We start from the raw sequence: 12,544 nt of genomic DNA, 5'->3' as shown, positions 1-12,544 counted from the left end.
CACACCTGTTAATTGAAATCCATTCCAGGTGACTACCTCATGAAGCTGGTTGAGAGAATTCCAAGAGTGTGCAAAGCTGTCACCAAGGCAAACGGTGGCTACTTGAAGAATCTCAAATATAAAATATATTTTGATTTGTGTAACACTTTCTTACTACATGATTCCATATACCTGTTTAATAGTTTATGACTTCACTATTATTCTTCAATGTAGAAATTACAAAAAATAAAATAAACCCTTTTGACTGGTGGTGTGTGTATACACATACAGTGCATTCGTAAAGTATTCAAACCCCTTGACTTTTTCCACATCTTGTTACCTTGAGCCTTATTCTAAAACTGATTAAATTGTTTTTCCCCTCAAATCTACACACGATACCCCATGATGACAAAGCAAAAACAGGTTTTTAGAAATATTTTATAAAAAAATATAAGTATTCAGACCCTTAACTCAGTACTTTGTTGAAGAACCTTTGGCAGCGATGACAGCCTCGAGTCTTCTTAGGTATAACATTACAAGCATGACACACCTGTAATTGGGGAGTTTCTCCCATTCTTCTCTGCAGATCTTCTCAAGCTCTGTCAGGTTGGATGGGGAGTGTCGCTGCACAGCTATTTTTAGTTCTCTCCAGAGATGTCCGATCAGGTTCAAGTCCTGCCTGGCTCGGCCACTCAAGGACATTCCGAGACTTGTCCCGAAGCCACTCCTGCATTGTCTTGGCTGTGTGCTTAGGGATGTTGTCCTGTAGGAAGGTGAACCTTTGCCCCAGTCTGAGATCCTGTGCGCTCCGGAGCAGGTTTTCATCAAAAACCTCTCTACTTTGCTCCGTTCATCCTTCCCTCCATCCTGACTAGTCTCCCAGTCCCTGCCGCTGATAAACATCCCCACAGCATGATGCTGCCACCTTTGCTTCATTGTAGGGATGGTGCCAGGTTTCATCCAGACATGACGCATGTCATTCAGGCCATAGAGTTAAATATTGTCTTCATCAGACCAGATAATCTGGTTTCTAATGTTCTGAGAGTCTTTAGGTGCCTTTTGGCATACTCCAAGTGGGACATTATTGTGTACCCTTCCTCCAATCTGTGCCTCGACACAATCTTGTCTCAGAGCTCAACTGACAATTCCTTCGACCTCATGGCTTGGTTTTTGCTCTGACATGCACTGTCAACTGTGGGACCTTATACAGACAGGTGTGTGCCTTTCCAAATCATGTCCAATCAATTGAATTTATCACAGGTGGACTCCAATCAAGTTGTGGAAACAGGATGCATCTGAGCTCAACTTCAAGTCTCATAGCAAAGGGTTTGAATACTTATGTAAAAACGGTATTTATGTTTTTTATTTAATGTGCAAATATTTTTTTTTTTTTTTAAGAAACATTTTTGCCTTGTAGATTGTTTAATACATTTTTGAATAATGCTGTAATGTAACAAAATGTGGAAAAAGTCAAGGGGTCTGAATACTTTCTGAAGGTAGTGTGTGTGTGTGTGTGTGTGTTTATATACACTACCGTTCAAAAGTTTGGGGTCACTTAGAAATTTCCTTTAAAAAAAAAAATTGTTTTGTCCATTAAAATAACATCAAATTGATCAGAAATAGTGTAGACATTGTTAATGTTGTGGCAGCTTCATTAAATAGTACCTGTGAAACACCAGTCTCAACTTCAACAGTAAAGAGGCGACTCCGGGATGCTGGCCTTCAACTGGTAGCTTCATTAAATAGTTTTCAGCTGTGCTAACATAATTGCAAAAGTGTTTTCTAATGATCAATTAGCCTTTTAAAATGACAAACTTGGATTAGCTAACACAATGTGCCATTGGAACACAGGAGTGATGATTGCTGGTAATGGGCCTCTGTATGCCTTTGTAAATATTCCATACAAAATCAGCCGTTTCCAGCTACAGTAGTCATTTACAACATTAACTATGTCTACACTGTATTTCTGATCAAAAACAAGGACATTTCTAAGTGACCCCAAACCTTTGAATGGTTGTGTGTGTGGATAATTCTTGATACACAAAGGAAATTGTTCAGCGTGAAGACCCCAACAGTGTTGCAGATCTTGACACTTAAACAGGTGCGCCTGCAACTTACTACCATACCCCGTTCAAAGGTACTTTAATCTTTTGTCTTGCCCATTCACCCTCTGAGTGGTATACATACGCAATCCATGTCTCAAGGCTTTAAAAAAAATATTTCTTTAACCTGTCTTCCTCCCCTTCGTCTCTACTGATTTGAAGTGGATTTAACAAGAGATATCAATAAGGGATAATAGATTCACCTGGTCAGTCTGTCATGGAAAGAGCAGGTGTTCTTAATGTTTACTGTGTACTTGGTGTGTGTATTTATAGTACCAGTCAAGTTTGGACACACCTACTCATTCCAGGGTTTTTCTTTATTTTTGCTCTTTTCTACATTGTAGAATAATATTGAAGACATCAACACTATGAAATAACATATGGATTCATGTAGTAACCAAAAATCTGTTGAACAAATCAAAATATATTTTATATTCGAGATTCTTCACGTAGCCACACTTTGCCTTGATGACAGCATTGCACACTTGGCATTCACTCAACCAGCTTCATGAAGTAGTCTCCTGGAATGCATTTCAATTAACCGGTGTGCCTAGTTAAAGTCAATTTGTGGAATGTTTTCCTTAATGAGTTTGAGCCAATCAGTTGTGCTGTGACAAGGTGGGGGTGGTATAAAGGAGATTTGGTAAAAGACCAAGTCCATATTATGGCAAGAACAGCTCAAATAAGCAAAGAGAAAACGACAGTCCATCATTACTTTATGACATGAAGGTCAGTCAATCTGGATGAATATGATGAAACTGGCTCTCATGAGGACCGCCACAGGAAAGGAAGACCTAGAGATCAAATCAAAGTTTATTTGTCACATGTGCTGAATACAACAGTGAAATGCTTACTTACAGGCTATAACCGATAGTGCAAAAAATGTATTAGGTGAACAATGGGTAGGTGAAGAAATAAAACAACAGTAAAAGGCTGTATACAGTAGCAAGGCTATAAAAGTAGTGAGGCTATAAAAGTAGGGAGGCTACATACAGACACCGGTTAGTCGGGCTGATTTGGTGTAGTATGTACATGTAGGTATGGTTAAAGTGACTATGCATATATGATGAACAGAGAGTAGCAGCAGCGTAAAAGAGGGGGTGGTGGGTGGGACACAATGCAGATAGCCCGGTTAGCCAATGTGCGGGAGCAGTGGTCGGTCAGCCCATTTGAGGTAGTATGTACATGAGTGTATAGTTATAGTGACTATGCATGTATGATAAACAGAGTAGCAGCAGCGAAAAAGAGGGTTTGGGGGGGGGGGGCACAATGCAAATAGTCCGGGTAGCCATTTGATTACCTGTTCAGGAGTCTTATGGCTTGGAGGTAAAAACTGTTGAGAAGCCTTTTTGGCACACTGGTACCGTTTTCCATGCAGTACTAGAGAGAACGGTCTGTGGCTGGGGTCTTTGACAATTTTTAGGGCCTTCCTCTGACACCGGCTGATGTAGAGGTCCTGGATGGCAGGCAGCTTCGCCCCAGTGATGTACTGGGCCGTATGCACTACCCTTTGTAGTGCCTTGCGGTCAGAGGCCGCGCAATTGCCGTACCAGGCAGGATGCTCTCGATGTTGTAGCTGTTGGACCTTATGAGGATCTCAGGACCCATGCCAAATCTTTTTAGTTTCCTGACGGGGAATAGACTTTGTTGTGCCCTCTTCATGACTATCTTGGTGTGTTTGGACCATTCTAGTTAGTTGTTGATGTGGTCACCAAGGAACTTGAAGTTCTCAACCTACTCCACGACAGCCCGGTCGACGAGAATGGGGGGATGCTCGGTCCTTCTTTTCCTGTAGTCCACAATCATCTCCTTAGTCTTGGTTACGTTGAGGGTTAGGTTGTTATTCTGGCACCACCCGGCCATGTCTCTGACCTCCTCCCTATTGGCTGTCTTGTCGTTGTCGGTGATCTGGCCATGCAGTCGTGGGTGAACAGCGAGTACAGGAGGGGACTGAGCACGCACCCCTGGGGGGCTCCAGTGTTGAGGATCAGCGTGGCAGATGTTGCTACCTACCCTCACCACCTGGGGGCGGCCTGTCAGGAAGTCCAGGATCCAGTTGCAGAGGGAGGTGTCTAGTCTCAGGATCCTTAGCTTAGTGATGAGCTTTGAGGGTACTATGGTGTTGAACGCTGAGCTGTAGTCAATGAATAGCATTCTCACAAGTGTTCCTTTTGTCCAGGTGGGAAAGGGCAGTATGGAGTGCAATAGAGATTGCATCATCTATGGATCTGTTTGGGTGGTATGCAAATTGGAGTGGGTCTAGGGTTTCTGGGATAATGGTGTTGGTGTGAGCCATGACCAACCTTTCAAAGCACTTCATGGCTACAGACGTGAGTGCTACGGGTCTGTAGTCATTTAGGCAGGTTGCCTTTTTGTTCTTGGGCACAGGGACTATGGTGGTCTGCTTGAAACATGTTGGTATTACAGACTCAATCAGGAACATGTTGAAAATGTCAGTGAAGACACCTGCCAGTTGGTCAGCACATGCACGGAGAACACGTCCTGGTAATCCGTCTGGCCCCGCAGCCTTGTGTATGTTGACCTGTTTAAAGGTCTTACTCACGTCGGCTACGGAGATCGTGATCACACAGTCGTCTGGAACAGCTGATGCTCTCATGCATGCCTCAGTGTTGCTTGCCTTGAAGAGAGCATAGAAGTGACTTTGGACAGTTAACTCTAATGAACTTATCTTCTGCAGCGGCGTTACCTCTGCTGCAGAAGATAAGTTCATTGGAGTTAACTGCACCTCAGAAATTGCAGCCCTAATAAATGCTTCAGAGTTCATCTAACACTCACAGCTCAACATCAACTGTTCAGAGGTGGCTGTGTGAATCTGGCCTTCATGGTCAAATTGCTGCAAAGAAACCATTACTAAAGGACAACAATGATAATAAGAAGAGACTTACCTGGACAAAGTGCAATGGACATTAGGCCTGTGGAAATCTGTCCTTCTGGTCTGATGTGTCTAAAATTGAGATTTCTGGTTCCAACCGCTGTGTCTTTGTGAGACGCAGAGTAGGTGAATGGATGATCTCTGCATGTCTGGTTCTCTCTGGGAAGCATGGAGATGGTGTGGGGGTGCTTTGCTGGTGACACTGTGATTTATTTAGAATTCAAGGCAAAATTATTCAGCATGGCTACCACAGCGATACGCCATTTTGTCTGGTTTGCGCATCGTTAGGACTATCATTTCCTTTTCAACAGGACAATGACCCAACACATCTCCAGGCTGTGTAAGGGCTATTTGACCAAGAAGAGTGATTGTAGTGCTGCATCAGATGACCTGGCCTACACAATCATCTGACCTCAACCCAATTTGGGATGAGTTGGACTGCAGAGTGAAGGAATAGCATCCAAAAAGTGCTCAGCATATGTGGGAACTCATTCAAGACTGTTGGAAAAGCATTACAGGTGAAGCTGGTTGAGAGAATGCCAAGAGTGTGCAAAGCCTTTATAAGGCAAAGGGTGGCTACTTAGAAGAATCTCAAATATAAATGTTTTCTTTAACACTTTTTTTGGGTTACTACATGATTCTATGTGTTGTTTCATAGTTTTGATGTCTTCACTATTATTATACAATGTAGAAAATAGTAAAAAAGAAATATAAAAAAATCCCTTGAATGAGTAGGTGTGTCAACTTTTGACTGGTACTGTGTGTGTATATGTGTTTGTATGAGTATATGTGTACGTACAGTTGAAGTCGGAAGTTTACATACACCTTAGCCAATTACATTTAAACTCAGTTTTTCACAATTCCTGACATTTAATCCTTGTCAAAATGCCCTGTCTTAGGGCAATTAGGATCACCAATTTTATTTAAAAAATGTGAAATGTCAGAATAATAGTAGTGATTTATTTCAGCTTTTTTTTCTTGGCTGATTTCTTTTGATTTCCCCATGATGTCAAGCAAAGAGGCACTGAGTTTGAAGGTAGGCATTGAAATAGGTACACCGCAGGTACACCTCGAATTGTGACACAGTGAATTATAAGTGAAATCTGTCTGTAAACAATTGTTGGAAAAATTACTTGTCATGCACAAAGTAGATGTCCTAACCGACTTGCCAAAACTATAGTTAACAAGAAATTAGTGGAGTGGTTGATAACGAGTTTTAACGACTCCAACCTCAGTGAAGGTAAACTTCTGACTTCAACTGTGTGTGTGTGTGTGTGTGTGTGTTTTTTATATATATATATAACTCTGACTGAATGATTTTAAAGTTTAATTTAAAATGTTGTACCATTGAGTTTACATATAGCACTTAGGTGATTTGGTCTTTTGGATGCGTATATGGTCTGACATGTGTGTGTGTGTTCAGGCAAGACCTTAAGGAGACGTTCATCGACAGTGGGGTGATGTCGGCTATCAAGGAGTGGATCGGCCCATTGCCAGATAAGAGTCTTCCGGCACTCAAAATCAGAGAGGATCTCCTCAAGATCCTCCAGGAAGTAAGTGCTAGGGATTCCATTTCTGCAACCCCCGCCCAGACATCACCATGGTTTTTAATCTTTATAAAGACCTGTGTTTTCAAATGGTTGTCCGTTCCCCCCCCAGCTCCCCAGTGTGAGTCAGGAGACTCTCAAACACAGCGGGATAGGTCGAGCCGTCATGTTCCTATACAAACACCCCAAGGAGTCGCGCCCCAACAAGGACCTCGCTCTCAAACTCATCAGTAAGTCCCCTACATACCTATACTCAAAAACATATCAAATGTGCATTCGATAATGTGCATTTGGCTGAAGTAATAGCTGACCAGGTATTGTCTGACTGAGTCAAGTAAAGAATTAATTAGGTCATTAAAGGGTTTTAAAAATTCTCTAATTTTCACTCAACTGTTTCATAGCGTTGTTTTTTTCCCCAAGTTCCAGCAGCTTCTAGTTAGCATGTAAATCTCTGTAGAGATTTGTGTAGAGCTTTGTTTGTTTGAGTGTTGGTGTTATTGCTCGAGTATTTGGTATTGCTACTTCCTGTGTCTGTACAGATGAGTGGTCCAGGCCCATCTTTGGCCTGACATCTAACTACAAGGGCATGACGCGCGAGGAGAGACAACAGAGAGACCTCGACCAGCAAATGCCGCAAAAAAGACGCCTCAGGTAAATGTGTGCACACACACCCCGGGGTTTCCGTTAGGACATTGTGGAGCTGGAAAACGTGACCAGAAAGATTTTTTTTTATTTGTTCTGAACCTACTGTGCCTCCGGAAAGTATTCAGACACCTTGACTTTTTCCACATTTTGTTACGTTACAGCCTTATTCTAAAATGGATTTAAAAAATAAACAATCCTCAGCACCCCATAATGACAAAGCGAAAGCAGTTTTTTAAAGAAAATTTAGCAAATTTATTACAAACAAAAAAACGGCTACCTTATTTAGATAAGAATTCAGACCTTTGATATGAAACTCGAAGTTGAAGTCAGGTGCATCCTGTTTCCATTGGTCATCCTTGAAATATTTCAACAACTTGATTGAAGTCCACCTGTGGTAAATTAAATTGATTGGACAGTATTTGGAAAGGCACACACCTGTCTATATAAGGTCCCACAGTTGACAGTGCATGTCAGAGCAAAAACCAAGCCATGAGGTCCAAGTAATTGTTCCTAGAGCTCCGAGACAGGATTGTATCAAGGCACAGATCTGGGGAAGGGTTCCAAAACATTTCTCCAGCATTGAAGGTCCCCAAGAACACAGTGGCCTCCATCATTCTTAAATGGAAGAAATTTGGAACCACCAAGGCTCTTCCTCGTACTGGCTGCCTGGCCAAACTGAGCAATCAGGGGAGACGGGAGGTGACCAAGAACTTGGTCACTCTGACAGAGCTCTAGAGTGCCTCTGTGTTTGCCAAAAGGCACCTAAAGACTCTGACCTTAAGAAACTAGATTCTCTGGTCTGACGAAACCAAGATTGAACTATTTAGCCTGAATGCCAAGCGTCTGGAGGAAACCTGGCACCATCCCTACGGTACAGCATGGTGGTAGCAGTACATGAAGCTTCTTGATGAAAACCTGCTCCAGAGCGCTCAGGACCTCAAGCTGTGGTGAAAGTTCACCTTCCAACAGGACAACGACCCTAAGCTACACAGCCAAGATGACGCAGGAGTGTGGCCCAGCCAGAGCCCGTACTTGAACCCAATCGATCATCTCTGGAGAGACCTGAAAATAGCTGTGCAGCAAAGTTCCCCATCCATCTTGACAGAGCTTGAGAGGATCTGCGGAGAATGTGAGAAATTCTCCAAATACAAATGTGCCAAGCTTATTTATAGCATCATACTAAAGGCTGTAATCGCTTCCAGATGTGCTGGAACAAAGTACTGAGGGAAGGGTCTGAATACTTATGTAAATGTGTATTTCAGTTTTTTATTTAAATACATTTGCCAACATTTCTAAACACCTGTTTTTTATTTTTCATTGTGTAGATTTGATAAATGTTTTTGATAACGATGTTGCATAACAAAATGGAAAGTCAAGGTGTCTGAATACTTTCCTAATGCACTGGATGTAATATATACTGTGTCCGTAAAATGTGTATAATCTTGTTTTTGTTATTTGTAGTCCCACCATTACGCTTCGCTCAACTCTCCCATCCATCTCTGAACTCCATCCAGTTTTGATTTCTATTTCTATTTCAGTTTTGATTTCGTGGCAATAGCCCTAGCTGATTATTGAGTTGCGGCTGTCAGTGAAAAGCATCTAAAATATGTGTGCCGATAGTGTCTCAAGTATTATTTAAAATGTTGTGACAAGAAGGGGGGGATGGAAATTGTTTCATTGTGTATCTTGTTTGCCCTGTTATTTTCTATTAATTAGTCATTTTGCCATTCTCATTCTCGAAGTTGAAATGTTGTTCACGGAGTTCACAACCTGCTAAAGTTACACGGTTTATTTTATAACCATAATTTATGAGATGCATCCATTTTTTTATTGTCTTTTGTTTGTAGTGCTCCATGTGAGTGATGAGCATGTCTGGTATCTCTGTCCTCCATAATGTTGAGGAAGTACGTGCACCTGTTTTTTTTTTTTTTTTAAACATCCATTGCAAATAATAATATATTACAATTATAGTTCCTCACAGTAAGCGATTTTGAAATATCTTATCAACAGTCTCTCCCTCGATAATCACCAATCCTCTGTGTGAAAGAGCAATGGAAGTTCTAGGCCTACTGCTGCATTGTCCTATAGGCTATGAGTTCCATGTGCTCATTTCTTCAGCCGCCAATGGATCAAGATGTATCAATGTGTCCATATGGCAGTGGCTGGTGAACTCGCATTAGTTGACTTTTAACTTTCAGATGTATATAATTTTAATTCCGATTTTTATGATTAACCACTTGACAATGATTTTAAGGAACGAAAACATTATTATTGCAATGAAAATGTTCCACGAAAATGCTCCTATCAAAATCAAAACTAGCACGCGGAATGGTAGAATGGGTAGGATAAATTGTTTTGCTTCCCTCAACTTGAAACTCAGGCACTGCTTATGAAGGCTTTATAAAATAATTTCCTCCCAAGTTTCTATGCTTGAATTTAGCCTATATCAAAATATGAAATAAATTCAGGTTTCAAACAATTAAGTATGTTTTCATAATGCACACTGCCTCTAGCTCATATTGTGAATTGGTGGGTGATGCGCTGATAGCCTGTTTCTTGCACTTGAATGGTAAATAGTTGTGCTTCAATTACTAGTTGAGAAATAAAAATAGTAGTCCTTTTTCAACTGTGCACCAAAAGGGTTTTAAACAGGCCATTGCATTTAGAGTTGTTGCGCAGTAAATGTGTCTATTATAAAAGCAGGTTTTACTCCAGCTGGGGAGCTGCTGGAGAAATCCTGCACAATATAGGCTGTGATAGTTGGATAAATAAGATACTAACGTAAATGCACACAGGCCAATTTAATTCCACTAAATTATGCAAATTTAACCTATAGACCGATAAGCGACTGTCAAATGTATTTACGTCAACTGGTATTTTCATCAATTAATAAAACATATTATTTTGCAATGGGATTTTGTTTCTTCCGGCCATTTTTGTCGGCTTCATTTTTTTCAGCTAATGGAATCTAAGACGGGGAATGGAAACCCCAACACACACTCATTGATGTCCCACACAAACTCACTTGTTATACAATATACCCCCTTAAACACATGCATGCAGTTGTCTCGTGTGATCCCAGTAGACATGGTCTGTTCACTCCAACCAGCCCCCTCCCACCCTTCCCAGCTCATTGTCCCACTGTTCCTATCTATTCCCCCTGCCTGTCCTCTATTCATCTACTTTTCAGTCCTCACACTCCTCATTTCACTGTGTCACTCTGCTCATCTTTGTCAAATCCCCCTCTCTCTCCATGACTGTCTACTTCCCAACGTGCCCCCCCCCCCCCCCCACCCCCAGTCAGCCCCAAAAGGTGGAGAGGTCCAAGGAACCGGATGTCTTCTCCCCGCAGCAACTCAGGTTCAGTGTGGTTGCATGATTGCTCCGACACAGGAGTGACTTTGGCTGCAGTCAGTTTTTTCCCCCAGAGACAATGATAGGTGTTGGTATGAATGATGATAGAAGAGTCATATTGAGCCTCGAGTTACTGAGGCTTTGTTGTGAGTATGGCTTCATTTTGAGCAGTGTTGAGGGTTAGACAGGCTTCTTTGTAAGCGTATTGTGTGTGGGAGATTCTCTTCATTTGAACCGTGTTGGATCAGTGTTTGCTGTTTTAACTCTTACCATGTCTGTCAGAAGCTAAAATGCGTCACTGGGCCAGGGCTTCGATCTTGGCACAAAGCAGAGTATAGCTATGGATCTCTTCCTCAGTTAGCAGTGAAGGTTGTCTGGCCATTTGCCCCCCCCCCCCCCCCACTGACCTTTTAACCCTAACCTCTGTGTTACCTACGTCATATCCTCTTGCTCTTCAAATGACATCTCTCTCCAGTTCAGGAATAAACATCTTAGTTTTTGTTGGTGTTTCTTCATATAGCCTGTATGTAGCCAGTACGTTTTGTTTGGGTGTGCATTGTGTGTTGATAGAGTTCAATGCTTTATTGATACACTTATTTTAGGACCTAAAGAACTGAGTCAGTCCGGGCAGCACACAGCAGGGCAGTACATGAGTGACATTCAGAGTAAATTTGCTATAACCCATTTCATTAAATGTTATATACACAACTCGAGAGTAATGTACTCTCGACAGAGCGGGTAATTCCACCAAAGCAATGCCAATAGCGGGCGGGGGGGGCGATTTACAGTCATCTATCAAAATGTTTTCTGAGTATATAATCACCGTAGAGTTTCTAAACCCAGAGGCGCACCATCTTGAGACTTCCCGGGAACACTTGCCGAACTGTCCAAGCAAACCAGGCCGGGGTTTGTTGAGCCAATGTCTTAAGTAGTTATTACTGCAACCTTGTGAAAGTGACCAACGGACATGTTTTAATTTGAGTCAAAAACAACATATCAAAGGAGTGCCTTTTGATATGACATGCAGCACATGCGCAAGACGACCGTTAGACCCGATGACGTGTTTCTGCGCATGAGCTTAGCTAGCCAATGTCACCAGGGATTTTTATCGATGAAGCAGTTTCTGCCCATCTTCATACTGTACCGTCTTTGCTACTATTCTCAAACACTAACCTTTGAACAGGAAAGTGGCAGTAACGGCATGTGTTAAGACCAGTGTGCAGAGTGCTAGCTGCACCCTTACTGTTTGTTAACTGTGTGTGGCCAGGTCAGTCAGTGGTCACTCACTCTGTCTCTCTTCCCATCTCGCTCTCCCTCTCTCTCTCTCTCCCTACAGCTCAGGGGGACAGACTCCTCATAGAGACCTGGAGAAAGTGCTGACGGGAGAAGAGAAGTGAGTAGTGACCTGGGTGTTCACATGTTGTGTGTGTGTCTGAGTCCATTGTCTGTGTTGCTCTTTGCTGACACCCCTCCTGTGTTTGTTGCCCGACAGAGCTCTGCGCCCAGGCGACCCTGGGTTCTGTGCCCGGGCCAGGGTGCCCATGCCATCCAACAAGGACTACGTTGTGCGGCCCAAATGGAACGTGGAGAGCGAGTCCAGAGCAGTGAGTGTTTGTCCGTCCAGCTGTCTGCCTGGGAGAAGGGAGGAGAAAGGATAGTTTTTCCCATTTCTTTTAACTGTATAAATCAGACCAATTTTCTTCTCCAACCTGAAATCTTTGATTCCGGACATAACCGTTTCTAGGTCATTTTTAGCTAAGTTACCTTAGTTGTGACTGAACTGGGTCTGTTAGATGTTTTGTCAATACATGACGTGGGCATCGGTAAGGAGCTGAATGTGATTGGTTCCCGACTGTAGACGAGCATTAAGAAAGGGATAAGCCGATTGGAAAAGCACAAGCGTCGCATCGCCCAGCAGAGGTCACAGCGGCGCATCACAGCGGTGAAGATCAATGTGGATGGCAATGGCATGCCCCTGTAATTCCTACTGTCACCACACGGGGCAGTAAGTGCCACCTGCATGT

General features: G+C 42.5%; 1 protein-coding gene across 6 annotated transcripts in view; it reads left to right on the top strand.

Moving 5' to 3' along the window:
* Nucleotides 1-12,544, top strand: part of iws1 (interacts with SUPT6H, CTD assembly factor 1) — a 34,749-nt gene that overhangs the window by 20,870 nt on the left and 1,335 nt on the right. For 3 of the 6 annotated variants that reach the window (XM_031790353.1, XM_031790354.1, XM_031790350.1), the window contains 5 exons: nucleotides 6,398-6,527; nucleotides 6,634-6,751; nucleotides 7,061-7,172; nucleotides 11,857-11,913; nucleotides 12,013-12,124. In XM_031790353.1, coding sequence (XP_031646213.1) covers nucleotides 6,398-6,527; nucleotides 6,634-6,751; nucleotides 7,061-7,172; nucleotides 11,857-11,913; nucleotides 12,013-12,124 — 529 coding nt within the window. Of the gene's footprint in view, nucleotides 1-6,397; nucleotides 6,528-6,633; nucleotides 6,752-7,060; nucleotides 7,173-10,466; nucleotides 10,527-11,856; nucleotides 11,914-12,012; nucleotides 12,125-12,378; nucleotides 12,526-12,544 lie in introns of all 6 variants that reach the window. The other 3 variants (XM_031790352.1, XM_020503936.2, XM_031790351.1) reach the window with 3 other exon arrangements.

This window comes from Oncorhynchus kisutch, linkage group LG15 (assembly GCF_002021735.2).
Source record: "Oncorhynchus kisutch isolate 150728-3 linkage group LG15, Okis_V2, whole genome shotgun sequence".
Lineage (NCBI taxonomy): Eukaryota > Metazoa > Chordata > Actinopteri > Salmoniformes > Salmonidae > Oncorhynchus > Oncorhynchus kisutch.
The sequence above is the reverse complement of the archived record's forward strand: the minus strand, read 5'-3'. Positions and strand labels throughout refer to the sequence as shown.